Here is a 21,524-nt window from a genome sequence, read left to right on the forward strand (position 1 = left end):
ACTGTATATCATTATAGACAGGTTCAAAGTTTTTACTATGCATACTGAGATTGTTGTCTCAGGATATGGGCTAAAATGTGTATGTTGAAATAATATTTCATTACCTGATTTTTTCTTATAACAAATGTAGGAAATAAATGGGCAGATGTCTAGTATGAATACACATACATTTTGGCACCGAATACAAGTTGGTTCTGGTGGTTTTGTTGCAGGTGTGTATCTCTGTGGATCAGAAAGTAGGTTTTTGTAGAAGAGAAAGGGGACCTATAGCACTGTGTAACTTGCTGCACAGAAGTACACTCCATTATCTGCTGGTGTCATGTTGGAAATATTAAGAGATACTGCCTTTTCTCCATTTCCACTCAAACTGAAGCGTTCTTCATACGGAGTCTCTATAGTTGGACTTGTATACGTCACATGTCCAATGAGTTTCAAGGCACTGTCTCCTGTGGACTTCTGGTACCACAGTATAATGCTGTAGGTAGGGACGGTGTGGTTACAGCTGAGTTGCACAGAACCTGCAGAGACTTCCAGCAGGTCTGAGGGAGACTGATTAACTTTGCCTCCGAGTGTAAGCCCTGTAAAAGCAGGGGGAGAAGACATTTCAAGAACATAAATACAAAAAAGCATGTAAAAATATCTTATTATTCCTCTGAAGAACACTTCAAGACTTATTTCTTGTCCTTCCTGATGAATGATGTCTCACCTGCCACCCAGAGCAGTGCTGTTGTGAAGCTGCTGACAGCTCTGACCATATTGCTGCTTCAGTGTTGGAGTAGCACCAGCATCACTGACCTGGAATGTATCATCTGGGGAGGGAGGAAGTGACATCACAGTGGAATTACAGATGCAGGCAAGAGGCGTGTTTCTGCTCACACTGTATTCTGCACTCTTCTGGACTCATACTAATAATATAAAGACACAGAACCATTAACATCCGAAACAAAAATACAACAACAAAACAATAATAAAGTTCTGGACCCATGATATACTCCATCTTTTTCATTGCCTGAATAAATCAAGTTTATAAGAGATGAAGATTGCGCGACTGGGAGCTCACAGGCAGAACACGCTTCCCTTGCTTTCGTTCCGCCAGGGAAAGGGGAGGGTACGTCGGCAGGGGCTTCCATCCCATTAGCAACAGCCATCCCTGCTGGTCAATTGGGCGCCTGTGGTCCACGTGCCAAAGCTGCATACAAAATGTCTTCCTCCGACTCATCTCTGTGCTAGCTTAGCTTGTGAACCACAGTGTGAAAAAAAGCAGCGGCTGACATCATGTGTCTCGGAGGAGGGCATGTGCTTGTCCAAGCTCTCCCGGATTGACAGTGGGGGTTGTGCAATGGGACTGAACATCAATGGTGACAAATTGGGAATTCCAGAATTCGGGGAATTGGGGAGAAAATAGGGGAAAAAAAAAAGATTTTGATTGCATTTGGACAAAATACATTTCAGTCATGTATTAATTCTTCTTTTTTTCACTAGTCCTCAACAAACTCCATGTTCGTGTTGTTACTCATGATTGTGGATACAAAGTGAAACACAAAAACTAACATATTTAACGAGAACCTTTCCAATATTCCACACTTCCAGAATTCCAAAAAATACATGAACATTATATATATGTACGTGGGAAATTTCTTCCACAATCATTTTATTCTGACAGTATGACATGCTCCATCTGGATGAATTAAAAGTCAGAGTAAACATGCCTTTGTTTTCAATTACCATATACTGTACCATACCGAGTCATGTCATAGAGTTACATATTTATGGAGATGGACTTGTTACATTTATAGTATTTACAGTTCAGTGACCACATTGCTTTTGAGTTCTGTTCTTTCTGTTGAGAGATTGAAATGATTTCCATACAGTTTATAGGAACTGTTAAAATGTAATATGTTTTGATTTTAAATGAGCCATAAGATGCTTTTGAAGCCATACAGGCATGAAGCTTCACTCTGCCTGTAAGGGAGCCCGTGGCTGAGGAAGGGGTTTTTGCTCAGCAGAGAGAGGATATGCAGCACTGTGCTTTGCTCACGGCACACAGATACACTGCACTGTCTGCCGATGTCAGGTTGGAAACCTTCAAGGTTCCTGTTGTTTTTGCATCTCCTGATATTTGAAATCTGTCACTGAAATGGTCTCCGGGGGTGAAACTCTGTCGATAAAGGGATCCGATGAGTTTCAGAGTTCCTTCCCCTCCAGGCTGCTGGTACCAGTACATGCGCACATAGCTGGGGTCGTCAGCGCTGCAGTTGAGGGTGGAGGTTTGTCCAGGGTTTCTGATCAGTTTGGAGGGGAGAAGCCGAACTGTGACACTGTCTGACTGAGCTGCAACATGACAGAAAAAAGGAGGAAATATCAAACATGACTGATAGTAACATGAATCAGCTTGAAAGTGTATATAGTCTGTATAGATATGCCAAATGTTAGCAAGAAGAAATAAAGTTTCTCTCATTTTTGTATCTTCTTCAAACTTACCTGTGAGACAGACCAGTGAGGTGATGAATGTGAGAAGCTGGATCATCTTGAAGCCTCAGTACAGGAGAGAGATCAACAGCACAGACTGGGAGTGAGGAGTAGGAGGGAGGAGGGAGTAATGAGGCATCACAGTCAAAGTGGGTATGGTGTCAGGTGTGTCTATATGTTGAGCTACAGCTCACTCTGTAGGCAACATCCTGCATTGCTCTTCATGTACAAAAAAAAACAGGTTCAGGAAATTTTGTTCAAATCTGTTGAGCACATAGCAAATTTGTTGAGCACATAGCACAGATATATATTCTACTGTCTTCAGTGTGTTTCCACCTTGTCATTGACCTCTAGTAATACAACAGTGAGACAGATGAAAGCCAAATCATATCGGCTGAACATTTGGGGGTTGGCAGAAGTTGGATTGAGACTGATAGCATAGAAGTCAGACCTGAAGTGATCTCTCTGTACTGGAGGGCAGAGGAGGGAGGACATGACATCATTTTTTGTCTTATAAATGATCATATCTCAATGATCAAAAAACAAAACACAAGCACATACAGGAAAAGGATACATCTGGCCTGCATGAAACAATTTTACTGCACCCTACTGGCACATGAGAGGGTTTTTGTAGAAGAGAGAGGCAGGTTTCAGCACTGTGTTTGCTGGCTGCACAGAAGTACACTGCACTCTCTGCTGATGTGATGTTTGAGATCATCAAGGTTCCTGACTTTTTCCCATCTCCCTGGAGACGGAATCTTTTCTCCTTTGGATTCTCCAGGTTTTCACTCTCATGCAACAGATATCCAAGCAGTCTCAGTGCCCCCACTCCTCCCGATTGCTGGTACCATACTATGGTGGTGTAGCCAGAGACATTGTGTGAACAGAAGAGCTCCTCTGCTTCTCCGGTCATTGTGAGCAGTGAAGGAGGAGACTGCAGGACACTGGCCCTGACTGACTGACCTGTAAAGACAAACATGGATCAGTACATTCCAGTTATAGTGGTAATGGAGGAAGTGATGATATCAGATTTTCTTGATAATGTATGTCATGCATTTCTGGTGTTCATACCTGTCAGCCTGTATAATAAAATAGTAAAGCTGACGAGAAGTCTAGCCATTTTGAACTGATCCAAGCTGTAGAGTCTGCAATCAAGTTTAATCTAACTGCTGATGAGAGAGAAGAGCATTACTGTCACCATCTGCAGGGGCGGGTTGTGAAGGTGAGGAGGAAGTGACCATTCCCATTCCCTGTGCCTTGTTGAAGAACAATTTGAAGTCTTCCTGAAAGTATACAAATTCCGCTGAAGCTCTGAGGAAACATGTTAGTGTGTGTGTTTATGTGTGGCAGTATGCATTTTTTCCTTCCACATGCAAGATTTGTTTAATACCGAATAGTCAGACACTTTTCACAAACTGTTTCTTACTGTGTATAATGGAATCAGACACTTACCTGTATTCCTTCATATAGGTGATGACATCTGTCAGTTACTGGTGGTTTTGGGTGCAGGTGTGGAGGTTTTAACAATCTGTCGCACAGACAGGTAAGAGTGTGGATCACAATGGGGTTTTTGTATTAGAGGAAAGAGACCTAGCTGCACTGTGTAACTGGCTGCGCAGAAATATGTAGCGCTGTCAGTGGCGGAGACGTTGTGGATGGTTAAGTTTGCATTATTACGTCCATCACCTTTGAGAGTGATTTTGCTTTTGAAGTCATCCTCTGGGTAATCATGTTGTAGATTAAGATACCCAAGGTATGTGAAAATGCCCATTTCCAGACTGCAGGTACCAGAGGATTATATCCATAGCCCTTTATACTGCGGAACACTGCAGCTGAGCAGATGCTGTGGGCAGGTGGAGCAGGTCAGCAGGAGTCTGGTGTAACAGTGTTACACAGAGAGGGATATGTGGGAAAGAAGGAGAGGAGATGGTAACAGGAATCACAGGGTATCCTGGGAAATTCATTCATACTGACTCAAACAGCAGTGTTCACTGTCTGTGTGAACCAGAGGTTCTCACCTGCGTGTAGCAACAGAGAGAGAGTGCAGCTGATGAGGAGTCTGATCATGTTGACGCTTCAGTGCTGGAGAATCACTGTGCCACGCACATCTCACGGTCATGCCTTAACACTCAGTGTGACTGAGATGGTGAGAAAGTGTGTGTCATTTTCTCACACATAAGATCATCATCAGACTAGAAAAAGTCAATGAAATTTGCTCTCACTGCCCCCTCCTGAGCTTTTCTGTTATTTCATACTGTTGTTTCAAGAAGCTGGTTGCATTTCTTATAATGCAATGCTGTTTTGCTTGATAGCTGCACTTTCATTTTAGAACAATATAAATATGAATTTAATATAAAGTTCATGATGATCATCAGATGGTTGGAGAGGCTTGGTGCACAGCTGAACACAGACAGTGAGGTTTTTGTGTAGATGAGAGGTGATCCCCTGAACTGTGATTGCCTGTGGCACAGAATTACACAGCACTGTTGCTGGCATTTATGCTGGCATCTTCTATGGAGTGGCCTGATATGGTGAATCGCCCCTAGAACTTTCCAACAATGACTCAGTTTTCATAGTAAAGTGATTCAACCAGCTCAGTGATGATGACAGTGATATCACCACTTCAGCAATGATATGTATATGAGTATGAGTAGATGTTTGTGTTTGTGCTCTGTGTTCTATATTCTGCTGATTTAATCTATTTTCCTGTAGAAGAGAAAAGGGACTTGCAGAATCAACCCTTTGCTGGACCGCCATAGAAATACGCTGCACTTTTCAGCTGTGGCTGCAGATGACCGCGAAAAACCCTCCCTCTGCCCATCTCCAGTGACATTAAAGCGTTAATTTTGCTCGTACAGTTTCTTAAAGCTAAGATACAAAGTTAACGCCTCTGCTATGTAATTGCTGATACCAATACAAGCTGCCATCATGACTGGAGGTGAGCATGATGGGTTCTCCAGCTCTGAGTATGAAAGGATACTGCTGAACTTTGACACAGACAGCAGAATCTGTGATGAAAAAAACAGGTGAAGAGGTAATTATAAAAGACCATACAGTAATGGCAAAGTGAACTAAATCAGCCATGACTGTTAGAGTAAAGTATTTTCACTTGTCGGACAGAAGAGTGAGACAGTGGTCTTTTGTTGCAGGTTGTGTTTCTCTGTAGTTTGGAAAAGAGTTTTGTAGAGGGGATTGGAGATCTACAGCACTGTGATCTTTGCTGCACAGAAAGTACACTCCATTTCTGTAGGTGTCATGTTGAGAAAATGAGGAGTTACTGCCTTTTCCCCATCTCCACTCAACTGAAGCGTTGCTTATATGGAGTCTCTACAGCTGGATCTTTGTAAACCATGTAATCCAATGAGTTTCAAGGAGTGTGTCCCAGTCGGGATTGTTGGTACCAGAGAATGGTGTCATAACTGGAAATGCTGTGGTTACAGTCGAGTTGCACAGAGTCTGCAGGGTTTCTCAGGCAGGTCGGAGGGAGACTGATGAACCTAGCTACTGAGGGAGAGCCCTGTGAGCAGAAGAGGAGACATTTTAGTCAGGGATCACCATTGACGGAGCTGAACTGTAATTCAAATAACGATTAGTCACAGGCTTCTAACTAGAGATCTATGCAAAGTTATTTCAGTTCTCTGGGGTCATTTCTTGCCTGTGAGCCCAAACAGTGTGATAGTGAAGCTGATGAGAAGTGTGGTCATGATGATTCTTCAGTGATGTTGAGAGAAAACAACTCAGTGACTTAAATCCTGACATGACTGGGGAGGGAGGAAATGGCATCACAGTTTCAACCCTAATGCATGTGAAACAACATTGTCCCCTACTGTCAAAAGACTGAAAGACATCATCTTAATAAACAAGTTCAAAAACTCTTTGATGAACTAACTGTGATGTGGAGTTTGGTATGAAAAAGAAATTGGTTACAGTGGTTTTGTGCAGGTGTGTTTCTCTGATCTTTACAAACTGTTGAGCCCGTGGATCAAAATGAGGTTTTTTGTATGGGAGAGAGGGGACCTACAGCACTGTGTAACTCACTGCACAGAAGTACACTCTGTTATCTGCAAGTGTCACGTTGGGAAAATGAAGAGTTACTACCTTTTCTCCATCTCCACTCAGTTTGAAGTGTTCTTTGTATAGGGTCTCTATAGTTGGATCTTTGTAGTACACATATCCGATGAGTTTCAAGGCACTGTCTCCTGCTGACTGCTGGTACCACAGTATAGTGTTGTAGCTAGGGATGGTGTGGATACAGCTGAGTTGCACAGAACCTCCTGATCCTTTCACCACGTCAGAAGGAGACTGACGAACTTTGTCAGTGAGCACAAGCCCTGTAAACATAGGGACAGAAGGCATTTCAAGACATTTCCAGCATGCACAAAACATCTTATTATTCCTCTGGAAAACACACTAAGATTTGTTTCTTGTGCTTTCTGATGAATGCTGTCTCACCTGCCATCCAGAGCAGTGCTACTATGAAGCTGATAGCTGATGAGAGCTCTGACCATGTTGCTGCCTCAGTACTAAAGTAGCACGAGCATCACTGACCTGGACTGTGTTGCATGGGGAAGAAGGAAATTACATCACAGTAGAATGATAGAACCAAGCAAGAGGGGTGTCTCTGCTCACACTATTCTGCACTCTTGTGACCTCACACTGAAAAGATAATTAATTATCAATATCCAAAACTGTTAACTTTTCACACAAATTGTTCATATTTTTCTTTGAAAACTCACACAAAATCATGTAATCTGGAAGGTGAGAGGAGGGAGAAATAAAAAAAGTGGACTTTTTCACCAGGCACTACAGTCGAGGTGTATCTATACCTAGAATTCCAGTTCCCTCTGCAGGCAAGAGCCCACACTGCTATTTGTATATCATGGAACAAGTATGGGACGGTATCAGCCATAGCTGTACAGTGGAGTTTGGCAGCGAATAAAGGTTGGTCATAATGGATTTATACAGGTGTGTTTCTCTGTGGATGAGAAAGTAGGTTTTTGTAGAAGAGAAAGGGGACCTACAGCACTGTGTTACTTGCTGCACAGAAGTACACTCCATTATCTGTAGGGGTCATGTTGAGAAAATGAAGAGTTACTGCCTTTTCTCCATCTCCACTCAAATTGAAGCGTTCCATATATGCAGTCTCTACAGTTGGATTTTTGTAGTATACATATCCAATGAGTTTCAAAGCACTGTCTCCAGCTGGCCTCTGGTACCACAGTATATTCCTGTAGTTAGGGACGGTGTGGTTACAGCTGAGCTGTACAGAACCTCCAGAGTCTTTCACCAGGTCAGAGGGAGACTGATGAACTTTGTCACTGAATCCAAGCCCTGTGAAAGCAGGGAGAGTCATTGCAAATGCATAACCAGTGTGCACAAAACATTGTATTATTCCTCTGCATGGAAAACCCATCAAGATTTGCTTCTTGTGCTTTCTGATGAATGATGTCTCACCTGCCATCTAGAGCAGTGCTACTATGAAGCTGATGGAGGCTCTGACCATGTTGCTGCCTCAATATTGGAGCAGCACCAGCATCATTGACCTGGGGAAGGGGAAGGTAGTGACATCACAGTGGAATGAGAGAACGTGTCAAAGGGGTGTTGCTACTTATTCTGTATTCTGCAACCTTCTGTCCTAAAGCTAATAAGCTACAGGTAAAGAAACACATTGCATTCAGTCTGACTCCATATGCAGTGTTCACTGTCTGTGTGATCCAGAGGTTCTCACCTGTGAGCAGGAGCAGAGAGAGTGCAGTTGTCTGATCATGGTGATGCTGGGGAATCACTGTGCCATGCACATCTCACGCATTCTTACACTCGGTTTGACTAATGATGAGAGAGTGTGCATCATGTCTTCACACTTACAGCGTCAGAGCAGAAAAAGTTATTAAACTTTGCTCTCACTGCCCCCTGCTGAGCTTTTGTGTTGTTTATCTCTGTTGTTTCCAGAAGTCGGCTGGTTACGTTTCCCACAATACAGTGCTGTTTGACCAGTAGCTCCACTCTTGTGTACTTCTAGAATAATATAAGTACTAATTTAGTATAAAGTTTGAATGCATGGCAGTTTGTCATCAGACAGTTGGAGAGGTTTGGTGCACATGTGCAGTTGCTGAGCACAGCTGAAAATAGAGAGGGGGGTGGGAGAGGGGGGCTGGTGTATATGCAAAATGATCCATTGAACTGTATTTCTCTGCAGAATAGAAACGCAGATCTTGTTTCTGTATATTACGTTCACAGAAATCAAATTTACATTTCCCTTGGAGCAGTCTGATGTGTTGAATCGCCCTTTGAACCTTTCTACAACGTCAGAGTTTCAGAGTGCAGAGAAACAACCAGCTCAGTGGATCCTCTGCCTTCCTCCTGCCAGTGCCAGTACATGTAGAGATAATTCTGCTCACCATGGCAACAATGACATCCCAAAGTCAACGCTGTCTTGTAAAAGTGTTTAAGGACATGTTTGTGTTTGTGCTACTACTTCAACACCATCCACAATGCTTGAGGTGGCTGTACAGTGTACCAAATTTAACTTTGATCTGTTAATTAGTAAAGTGTCTCATTGCTTAGTGCAGGTGGGAAGGTGCTGTGGTAGATAAAGGGTTTTCTGTAGAGGGGAGAAGACTTGCAGCACCGTGCTTTGTTGACAGCACAGAAACACACTGCACTTTCCACACCTGACACTGCAAATTACTGCATAAAACCCTGCTTCTTTCCATCTCCAGATTCTTCAGCAGTGTTGCTAGAAAACAATTCAGTTACTCAAAAGCTTAGGTCACTGGGCAAGAGCTAAGGCAGGAAGAGACATCACAATTTGAACTGTAATGTGGGTGAAGGAATATTGTTCTCTATCATGGAATTACTGGCGGACCTCATCCCAAACAACAGCTACAACCACTCTAAGATGAACCAGCTGAGCTGCAGTTTGGCACTGAATAAAAGTTGGGCATAGTGGTTTTGTGCAGGTGTGTATCTCTCTGGATCAGAACGTAGGTTTTTGTAGAGGCACTTTGTAGCTTGCTGCACAGAAATACACTCAATTATCTGCAGTTCCAGTTTCTTGACTACCCAGGATCCTTGCATATGTCCCTGGGTAGTCAAGGTGTTGCAGGATGTAGTGCAGTCCCATGTTGACTGCATCATCCACTGACCTGTTTGCCCGGTAGGCAAACCGCAGGGGGTCCAGTAGGTGTCCTGTGACGTTCTTCAGGTGGGCCAACACCACTCATTTAAAGGAGTTCATGACCACAGACGTCAGAGCGACAGGCCTGTAGTCATTCAGTCCTGTGATGGAGGGTTTCTTGGGGACCAGGATGATAGTGGAGTGTTTGAAGCAGGAGGGGACTTCACACAGCTCCAGGAACTGTTGAAGAGCTGCATGAGGACTGGAGCCAGCTGGTCAGCACAGGCTTTAAGAAAGGAGCGGGAGACACCATCTGGACCCAGTGCTTTCCTGGTTTTCTGTCTCTGGAAGAGTTTCCAAGTCTTCAAGTTTCCAAGTCTCCAAGTTCCATGTCTCCAAGTATTTACTGCAGTATCTACTTAGCACTGTGACATCTGTACACGAACCTTCATTTATGTAGAAGCAAATTCCGCAGCCTTTCGTTATCTCTGATAGCTCCACTACGCGATCCCCTCAGTGTAGATGGAAGCCCGGCAGATGCAATCCACTGTCGGGGGCAGATCCACTGAGCCAGGTTTCAGTGAAACAAAGGGCAGCAGAACATACAAACTCCTTGTTCGTCCCATTGAGGAGAAGCAGCTCGTCCATTTTGTTGGGCAAGGAGCGGAGATTCGCCAGGTGAATCGATGGGAGCGCAGTTCAAAATCCCCACTGTTGAACCGCACCGGCGCGTTTCCCCCATCTGCGTCTCCTCCATGTCCCCCAGAGAGCTGCTGTTCCTCCAACTAAGATCTCCAAAAAACTTTCCGGGTTTGTGAAAACTGGTGCAAAACTATCTGTTGTGAACTGCCAAATGTTAAGCAGTTCTTCTCTAGTGAAGGTAATCAGGTTTGAGTAACTGAACACACAGAGAATAAACAAAAACAAATTAAGTACTAGAGAGTACTGTATCGAGGCTGCCATCCATGGCGCCATCTTCATGACATAAGAACAAATAAGCATCAATATCAAAAACAGCAACATGACAACAAAGTAATCATAAAGTGTATGATGTTGTGTATATTTTCTTTTTAAGGTAGTGTAAATAAAGCAATCATGCAATCCATCTTTTTTTAGTACATGAATGAGTTTAAGGGCTTTGGGACAAAATGCATTTTAATCAATCCTCATTCCTTTCAGAAATTTACACTTTTCTCTTTGTCAGTGATCCTGTATCAATAACCTCCATGTTTGTGTTTTATTCATGTTTGTGGATACAATGCAAATAACATAAACAGATATTTTTTAAAAAAATTATGAAAGTCTTCATCATTTTATGTGGCCTCTTGCATCTCTGTGTAGAATGGAAGAGCTCTTATTCTGATTGACATGTTCCATCTGGTTGAATTAAAAATTGGGGTGAACATAACTTTGTTTATAGTCACTGTATACTGTATGTGAGAGTCAGAGCTCTACATTTACATTTATATTTACAATGCAGTTTTCATCAGGCTTTTGGGTTCTGTTCTTTCTATTGAGAAATTCAAATTGTTTCCATATAGTTCATAGGCATTTACTAATTATTAAATTCATTTATTTTTGTATTCATATGTAGTACATATTCATTGATTTTATATATTTACAAACTATATATTTACAGATTTTGTTAATATTGAATACTCACATATTCATATATCTAATTCTATCTGTTATTTATGCAGAAATGTACTCCTATATACTGTAAATATGATATTCACAGTGATGACATCTGTCAGTTCCTGTGGTTTGGTGCAGGTGTTTGTTTAATACCGAATAGTCAGACACTTTTCACACACTGTTTCTTACTGTGTATAATGGAATCAGACAGTTATTCCTTCATATAGGTGACGGCATCTGTCAGTTAGTGTGGTGTGGTGCAGGTGTGGAGGTTTTAACAGTCTGTTGCACAGACAGATAAGAGTGTGGCTGAGAATGGGGTTTTTGTATTAGAGGAAAGGGACTTGCTGCACTGTGTGAGAAAGTCTCTGGCTACACAGAAATATGTAGCACTGTCAGCAGCGGAGACGTTGAGGATGGTTAATTTTGCATTATTACGTCCATCACCTTGGAGAGTGATTTTGCTTTTAAAGTCATCCTCTAGGTAGTCATACTTTAAATCAAGATACCCTAGTAACGTGAAATCTCCATTCCCAGACTGCAGGTACCAGAGCATTTTTGCTTCGCTTAGCAGAGTGTGGGAACACTGGAGCTGAGCAGACTGTCCGGGCAGGTGGAACAGGTCAGCAGGAGTCTGGTGAACACTGTTACACAGAGAGGGATCTGTGGAAAGAAGCAGAGGAGATGGTAACAGGAATGAAATGGCTTTCTGTGGCATTCAGTCTGACTCCATCTGCAGTGTTCACTGTCTGTGTGATCCAGAGGTTCTCACCTGTGAGCAGGAGCAGAGAGAGAGTGCAGCTGATGAGGAGTCTTATCATGATGACACAATCTGTAGAAATATCCCTAGAGAAATATGTGAAAATATCAAACAATCTAATCTCCCACTGCTGGACAAAAACAGGAGTCCAAAGATGTAGTCCAAGACCAAAGAGAGGCAAAGCTCTGTATATCATTATGCATGGATGAGTCACAGCTGCATGGTTGTGAAAACGAGATCTCTGGTTTGAGAGGGAGGACAGGATATGATGTCACAACAAATGAGAGGAGATCCAATGCGTTGATTCTGTGAGCATGTGCAACTAGGCAGAAGGAATGAATATTCAACAAGCAAGAGTCTTATAGTACTATATATAGTATAGTAGCATGCTTACAACACTGGGCTAGTGCCCCCAGAAGAGGCAGATAAGGAGCCAAACAACAAAAACTGAAACAACTTATAGCTAGTCCACAATGTTTCACAAACACTTGTAGGGTATATGGATACATGTCTACAACCAAAATCAAGTTATTTACAATGCTTACTCCTGGCATCTTCGGAACGTATATGGCCGTGGCCATCTGGTAAGGAGAGGATTGGGTCCTGCATGACCCCTCATCCTTATCAGGCCATAAAATAACACCAAGCCATTTATTGTTGGGCTTCATTACACTGCTCTTTGTTTAAGATAAACACAAACATCCTGGCACAGGCAGGCGTGCAATACCTCTGAGACACTTAACACCTGAAACGTGAGCCCCTATGGGATCACACATAGTTCACTGGAGATTCTCAGGTCTTTGTCACGTAGCATCTACATGGGCTCCTCTCGTCCAATCAGAACATGCGGCAGTTAGAGGCGCAAGTTTTCTACCAGTGAACGAACTGTGTGCCCGCATGGACTAAAGCGTTTGAAATGGCTCTATATAAGTGCGGTAAAAGCAGTGTCCCTGGTCTCCCTTGCTCCCCAGGGCTCTCCCTTGGCTCCCTGGCTCCCTGTTTCTGATGGCATCACACCTCATCTAGCTTTGCTAGGAGACCCTTCCTTGCTCTGGGAGGGGGGGAGTCCTTTCCCCCCCAGAAACAGATGCACTTAATTTTTCTGAAATCATCCAGCTCTGAAAGAGGAAGACTCTCCTGCTGATGCCTCCTGAAATCAAACCAATGCATCCTGAACCCACCGCCAATGCATCGTGAACTCATCCTCAGCTCTGGACGGTCAAGCTCTTTGCAGTTACGAATCCACAACCGGCTCTGGAAGCAAGACCCTCTACAATGAACGACGCAACCTTAGAGACCAAAATGCCCTGACACGAAGTTGGAGGCTGTTGGAAAAGACGGCTATCTCATTGAATGCGAAGACGACCGGATCTCTTCGTCATTCTTGTGTCGACAGAATTTGTACCTGGCAAAGACGCCAGAAGACCTAGCTTCGGGTAATATGTAGCACTTCTTTTATGTGTGTCTGCCAAGGAAAGCCAGAATAAGCGGACCTCTAGTGACGGACCTGGACGCCGCGTTTGCTCCCCAACGATGGTCAGGTAACGGATCTCTCTGACACGTCTCTGTCTTCAGCGACAACCCTATGTTCCCTCCCGACTGCTACGCTCTGCCACCGAACGGCGCCTGGTGGTCCTGTCACATTGTGGCATTAAATCACTATCCAGGACTTTCTCCGCCGTCATCTCCTGGTGGTGGAATGAATTTCCACACCTCATCTGTTCTGCAATTCTGAGTCCCTCTGTGTCTTCAAGAAACATCTGAAGACACAGCTCTTCTTCTCTCACCTGAGCACCTGAAACACTTCCCCCCATATCCTACTAAACTATATTAGAAAAAAAAGATGTAATGATTTGGCTGTAATAGTTTAACATGTTTGGTTGTAATGGTTTAACACACTCGCTAGCTTTACCTGCTAGTTGGTACTCCGCATAGCCAACCTTTGGAACTTTGTCATGCAGTACTTCTAATATTGTGACTCTGTATGGGTTTTCGCTTGTACCTCACTTGTAAGTCACTTTGGATAAAAGCATCTGCCAAATGAATAAATGTAAATGTAAATATACAGTCACTGGATAGTTATCTCCAATGTTTAGCAACGATGAACTACATACATTATCTTCCTTGAGACAGCAAGCTAATAAGATGGATTTTTTTACTTGTTTAGATAAAATTGACTTCATGAAGCACATATTCAGATGACAGTTTCTTACCTCCTATAATACAATTTTTTTTAAAGATTGTTCTAAATATATTTATGCATAAAAAATCTCTTTGTCTTTCACGGTCAATGTAAAATTGTATCTCCCTTAGCTGATTGATCGACAGCACGATTGAATAATATTTTTGTATGATGTTGTTGATAATTATGCTGGCCTTCATTCAATGATATGTGGCCTCAGGTCATTTTTCTTCACAATTCCACTTAAGAAGCACCAAGTGCATTATGACCCTCTACCCACATTTTAGTCTTAGGACTATTCAGTTGTTGAATCTTTCTCCAATATTTTGCATAACTGTAATATTTTATTCAGTGTTTGATTTATTTTCACTCTTCAATGATAATTTTTTGAAATTTTCTTTGAACATGTGTCAGATGCCAATACATCTGAAATAGTTATTGGAAATGTAACCCCAGTGTCTTGGTTTTTGGTGCCATAGCACCCCCAATGGGTCACAGTCTCTCTTTGCTTGTGCAGTCACACAAGGGAGTTTTCGAGCGGCTTTGCCATGACACTGAACTGCTGTGTTTGGCAGCAGCACAGAAGTACATTCCACTGTCTTCTGGCTGCAGCATCTTCACTGTGAAACTTCCCTTCTCAGCTGTAGTTTTAGTCACTCCATATTTTTTGTCACTAAAACTCCCAAAGTCAGGCGAGTTGATAGTATCCGATAACACAATGAGCTCTATATTCTGTCCAGGAAGCTGACGGAACCAGTACATCTGGTAGTAGGTGTTGTCATTGTGTTCACAGAGCATCTCTGCAGACTCATTTTTGCCTTGTGCCTCCCAGAGCAGAGTAGGGGACTGACGGACATCAAGCCCCTCACTGAAGCCTGTTAGGAGAAAACAGTGATTTCTTTTTGCAATTTTAGATATTCTTTTTTGGTCTTTTTTTGTGCCAGTATAGATATATGTGTGTGGGGGGAGTTCTTACCAGTCAGCCATATTAGTGAAACAATGAATCTGATGAGAAGTCTGATCATGTTGACTGCCAGTACTCAAAAGCACAGCAGCATAACCTTAAGTGAGTCCTCGTTGATGTTGAAGAGGAAGTGACAACACAACCCACACTATCAGATTCAGATTTACTCTGGCAGCTTCAGCTTCTACCTTTGTTGCTGTAGCTCCACCAGCAGGACGGAGTCCTGACAGCAATGTGAATTTTTTACTGTGTTTGAGATGTACAAATACACGCCTTTAAAAGTGTCCAATTTAGGACGTCAGACTGTATTCCTCACAGTCCTGCACCTCCCATGCATCTCGCACCTCAATCCTCCACCTCAATCGTCACCCCCTCGTACTTCACTCTGCACCCCAAATTTCTACCCTACCTCTTCACCTCGTCTTCCTCACATTGTACCCCGAATCCCTACCTTTTCTCCTCAAAATTCCTCCTCAGTTTGCACCCCTAAACTTTACCCCTGCTCCTTGCATTTCTCCTTCATTCTTTAGCATTGCTCCAAGGGGACTGACGTGCTATAGCACAATAATACTAGTACTGGATTCACAGTGCTGACAGAGATGTGGACACTCAGCTGAATCCTCTCCAGTGAATGGTCACCAATAATGGTCACCAAGTTGCCAGCACAAGTTAACTCTGCCAAGGCAGATTTACTTTCTGGTTTTCTGACTTTTTTTTTCCTAAAAAGCAATTAAACCTGAAAGTGTGTGTGTGTGTGTGTGTGTGTGTGTGTGCGTGTACGTGTGTGTGTGTGTGTGTGTGTGTGTGAGGTGGGGAAAATGGGGTTTGGGGGCATATATAACAATACTGTACCACAGGAAAAAAAATGTATGTATGTATATTAACGAAAGGTAACCTAAGGTAGGGTAAGATTTTGAAGATTACAAATATAAAACAAAATGACAGTCTTGTAGTGTTATTGGTGAAGTGAAGCAAAAAATGTTCCTAACAAACCTAAACAGGGTAGAAGTAGGTACGCCGTGTGCAGACATGCAGACATGTTTATGAGTTTATGTTTACACACGAGACCCCTGAACTTTTTGTTGCAGTGACAGACCGAGCTGCAGCAGTGTGCTTCCTGTTTCGCACAGAAGTACACTGCACTGTCGTTTTTCTGGAGCTGCCAAGACAGATACAGTGAAGCATCTTCCCGCTTTGCAGAAAATTTCCCCTTAAACTTTTCCTCTGTTGTTATCATTTGGACATAGGAATACACTATGAGGTGAAGAGGTTGTCCAGTTTTTTGCTGGAACCAGTACATGCTGTTGTAGTCGGTACTCATCTGGGAACATTTCAAAGTCATGTTGAACCCTTCTGTGGAAAAGACATGTGGTGGCTGCATAATGGCATGCACTGAAAAAGAAAAAAATCAATGAGAAACACCAAAAAGAGTAAAGATCAGATTATCTGGTTACAGGAGACTTCAAAATACTTCACAGTATTTTAAGATTTTAGCTTAACTAACCAATGTTTGTGCCTAAAATCAGTCTCTACCATACATATATTATTGATTTACAACACATTTAAACTGAAATAGGTCATGGAAGTAATGAATAACAAAATAATAATGAAAATAATGTGAAATAATGATCACATAAAATACTTCTAGCAACAGTGGCAATGTTAACATTATTACCAAGTGGTAAAAGCAGGAGGAGAACCTTGAGATGCATGCTCCAAAGTTACAGTGTGTGAATCAAGAGTCTCAAAGGTGTCAACCCTAGAGGAAGCTCTACACAGGAAGTGAGGTATAGATTTGGATCTGCGCTGAGGGGGCTGGAGGCTAAAAACATTATGCTACCTGTAGCAAAGGGCGTCACCCCACCCGGCCTCAAACCCAGGTCTACGGGGTTTGCGACTTTGCGGTGACTGCGACGCCAAAGAGCCAGGCTCGTTGGTATGACAGTCAGAGCACATACTCAACCGTAGTGACGGCACTCCGTCACACTGCCCTCCCCTTCAGTAAGCACGCCCATGCACTTCGCACACAAAGGCGTCCCTCGTGCATCCCTCACCATACTTCTCCCATCCCAGGGTCCCCCACTCACCCATTTCTGGGGTCCCTCACACTGTGCTTCACCCATCCCTGGGGTCCATCACACAAAGGGGTCAACCAAATCTGGGGGTCCCTCGTACGGCTCACATACTGGGCACCCCTCCGATAGCCTCCAGTGGCCAAAGAGCCAGGCTCTTTGGTGTCGCGGTCAAAGTCGCATGGCTTCACAACAAATGGTGTCAGGGTGTCAGGTTGGCTGCGAGGCCATCAGGGGTGTGCCCAGTGTGTGAGCCACATGAGGGGCCCCCAGGTTAGGTTGACCCCAGTGTGAGGGACCCCAGAGATGGGTGAAGCACTGATGAGTGGGGTATCCAGGGATGGGAGAAGTATGGCAGGGGGATGCGTGAGGGATGCCTTGGTGTGTGAAGCGCATGGGTGCGCTTCCTGAAGGGGAGAGCAGTGTGATGGAGTGCCATCACTATGGTTGAGTACGCGCTCTGATTGGCTCTTTGGCGGCGTGGTCAAAGTCACATGTTTGGTACCCCGTAGACCTGGGTTTGAGGCCGGGTGGGGTAACTGCTCTCGCCATTTGCTACACCACCATTAAAATTAGCCATTTTATTCCAAATTTCAGAATATATCAGGAAATCACAATTATTTTAAAAGAAAGAATACAAAGAGAAAAAAATGGTCAAGAAATAACTGTAGGTTCAGTAGGACTCCAAGTGAGCGGTGAAGCATTGTGCAACCAAACAGACGAGTGCCCCTCCCCACAGCTGTGTTAGGGGTGGGTGTTTTTGTCTGAGCTACCGCTACAGAGGGCTCACTGTGCAGACTTTTTAGCGCAGAAGTAGATTGCGCTGTGTGAGGGCTGTGACTTCTCCACCTTCAGGAACAGCGATGTATCTTTCCTCTCTGCTTTGAAAAGCTCCTCGAAACCCTTTTCTATCTCAACCGAGCTTCCAAAGGAGAACACAACCAGCTGCAACCCAACGCCCGCTGTAAAGGCGCTGCCAACAAAAGAACAAAACAGACTCAAGTTAATAGACTTAAGCCTTGAGCTGAAGTGTTTTTATGATACAAAAAATGTGGTAAAGAGTTATTTCTTAATGGCAGACTACAAACTTGAGACCGCAACTGGCTTTTTCTGAAAGACATTCACTTGGAGCACATGTAAAACTGAATTAAAACGTCTACTGATTGTAAGCATTAACTCCACAATACATTAATTTTTATTTTGAGAAGTACAGCATAAAAACAACAGAAAATCATCATCTTAAAAGATAAAAGATAACCAGCCTGTCCACATCTCACGAATATACCTGCCCTTTCCTTGCTGGTACCAGTACATCACAGTGCTGGTGGTGTTTCTCTGGGTGCAGGTGAGAGACACTGGATTCCCTTTTTCAATGAACACATCAGGTGACTGGTCGAGAGCAATTCCTGGAATACAAAATAGATTAGAGAAGGAATCCGGGAAAAAGCAAACATGTACTGCAACTGAGTCCCAGATACATTACAAGTTATTATAGAATGAACATACAGATAAGCAGGAGGATCAATACACAGCTTTGGCTTCTTTTATTGCACTCACATTATATTTATACACAGTAGTGTGTAACAGCAATAAAGGATACAGCAACAAGCGTCATTACAGTTTTATGTATGTTACCTCTCTGAATCAGAAAGAGGGCAACCAGTATAAACATGTTGTTGAAGGCTAAGTAGAGGCAAAGAGTAGAAGTGAGAAACTAGTGGTGGGAGACTGTTGGTTAGGTCATGCAGCACTGGTTAGGTCATGTGACACACTTGGCTGGGAGGGGCACTGCCCATTTACTTTGTGTGCACTCACCTGTGTGTCCCTATCCAAAGAACACTAGTAGAATATGTATTTTTAATAGATCACAAGTATTTTTGATATTATGAATGAGAATTTTAAATGCATGCTCAGCATATAATTTCCAAGATTACATTTTATCAACAAAAACCTTTAATACGGTTGTTATTACTGTATGGATTATTATTTGTTATTTGTTATTTGTTATATGGTATTGTTGTTTTATTTATTTTTTAAAATCCAGATTTAAGATTTGAATGATATAAAATCATTTTTCAGATTCACGGTGTCTGAAGCTATATATAAAACAACTCATTCAGGGTGCAACTTAAATCTGAGAAAAAAAAAATCTGTGTTGTGCTTTCCCTTCAGTTCACCATACACTACTCATTAAGTTATTTAATTAGGTTTACATTCCATTCAAATACATTGAAGAAGTATTTGTGTACTTTACCCTGTGTCTGCTTTGTGTCACCCATCAAATTACAGATTGGCTAATTAGCCAACAGATTCTCTCGAACACCCTGTGCAATTTTAGCCTTGATTTAGGTCTGACAACCACTTTGCTCTTATTATGATTCCACCTGTCTGTGTATGTTCAAATTCTACATTGGCTTGTCAGAAAAGTTTGCCCAACTCACATCCAGCACCAGATTTGCTCTGTGCTGGTCTTGAAACCAATAATCAAGGTAGCAGGAATATATCAAGTTTGGTAATCCGTAGCCTCATCTGGAGGTGCTGAAAAGCATTTTCACTGCCCAACCAAGAAAATTCTCTGCTTTGTCAGTCTGGACTTTAGCCAATTTGTGTAGCATCAAGCACAGTTGTGGAGCACTGGATATTTTCAAAAGTCATGATGTGTATACAATGCGTATTAGAGCATACTGTAGATGGCATTCTGTGATCTAGGAGAAACAAATAAACACATGCAATTTCTACTCATATTAGTTCCTTTACTAAACTAAATGAATCCATATCAGAATGCTGTAAGCAACCATATCCTGTTACCAAGATGCAAGACTACCCAGTGTAGCTAACCAGCAAATTAAAAGGCTCTAACTCAAGAGGATGTTGAAGAGGACACTGATCACCATGTTTGTTCTGAATCAGGTATCCACATACCATTGAGTAACAAACACCCTGAACAATTAAGTCCAACCACTCTGATAAGGGCTCACTCACGCAGTATAAAAGGCATGTTCAAAATGCACACTTGTAACAGCTGGCATAAAAATGAGAGACAGTTTTTCTTCACAGCACCAACAGTGATTTTGCTTCCACCTGCATTTTCTTCTCCTCATTGTCTTTTTGCTCCGTCTACCATCGCCGTGACAAGTAGGGATTGTTTGTTATGTTGTCATGGCCACGTGTCACGGTCTTTTACTCCAGGTTATTCCCAGTCCTGCACATAATTACAAAACTCTCACATCATCTGTGGCAATCGACCACCCGTGGCGTTGTGAGGGACTGAGGCAGCTCCGAAAGCTTAGGAACTAGCACGAATCACTCTGAACGGATTTCAGTCCAACAGCGTTCAGTTCTGCTGATGGAACTCACATGCTTCGACTTCACTGTTCCTCAGGCCAAACCACCCAGCCCTCAATTAGACATTCTACCGCTTTGCAAAGACGCATGATCAGGGCCTCTACATGTCTCGAGACATAGTGAGGTGCCATGTCACGAAAGGCACCGGTCAGATGCGAAAGGTTTTCATTATCAGACTTGGAACGCAAAGAACCATTAAAATTCAGATATATTTACTGGTCTGCTTAATTGTGTAGTAAAATTCAGTGGATTTTTTTCAGTTCTCTATTTTTCCATAATCAAGCGTGTGTTTGTTCTTGCTGTTTTTTAAAGGATTTCCTCTGCTAACCAAAAATTCCCTTTTTCTCGTAATGCATGCTGTACAGTAATTAGTTTAGCTTGTAATAGACAGGATACAGCAGTATTAAAATCATCCGCCTATTGTGTCTCAGGGTTCATTGTTTTTACAAAGTGTCATGTCCTCAGTGAACTCAGACTAAGCCTTTTTCTTGCTAAAAGCACTGTACATGAATATTGCTCATGAATTACTCTATAATAATTTATTTGAAATGCTTGACTGCGACAGGGGGAACTTAGGATATTGGATCATTTTATTACAATATTACATTTCCCTTTATACACCAGACAAATAAAATAAACAAAACACAAAATGCATAAAAGCAACCAGATATGTTAAATACACATTGATCATGTTATTATCACAGACAGTTAGACCAATGGCAGGGCAATTTTCATTGCTTTGGTTGGTGTTGGTCATCCTCAATTGCAAAGTAAATCCTGCCATCTAGTGTCAGAAAGCAGGATTACTGTTATGTTTTCTGTTCAATTGTAGAGACAAGCCAGTATCCCATCTTGTCCACTGCTGCGAATAATGTCTATGCCAAGTGCTGATCCTTTTTTATGTTCTTGTCATTCACATGCCATGGTTATGGTTATATTATTTATTTGCTTGGCAGTTTCCCCTATTCACAGTGTCTCAT

At 42.6% G+C, this 21,524-nt stretch overlaps 1 gene segment (V, D, J or C); it reads right to left on the bottom strand.

Annotated features, from left to right (window-relative positions):
* Positions 1-17,985: 17,985 nt before the first annotated feature.
* LOC118786920 lies at positions 17,986-20,093 on the bottom strand. The segment is given in 3 exon segments: positions 17,986-18,172; positions 18,485-18,605; positions 20,060-20,093. Coding segments are annotated over 3 exon segments (342 nt in total).
* Between the last annotated feature and the right edge of the window lie 1,431 nt (positions 20,094-21,524).

Source organism: Megalops cyprinoides, chromosome 12 (assembly GCF_013368585.1).
Source record: "Megalops cyprinoides isolate fMegCyp1 chromosome 12, fMegCyp1.pri, whole genome shotgun sequence".
Taxonomy (NCBI): Eukaryota; Metazoa; Chordata; class Actinopteri; order Elopiformes; family Megalopidae; genus Megalops; species Megalops cyprinoides.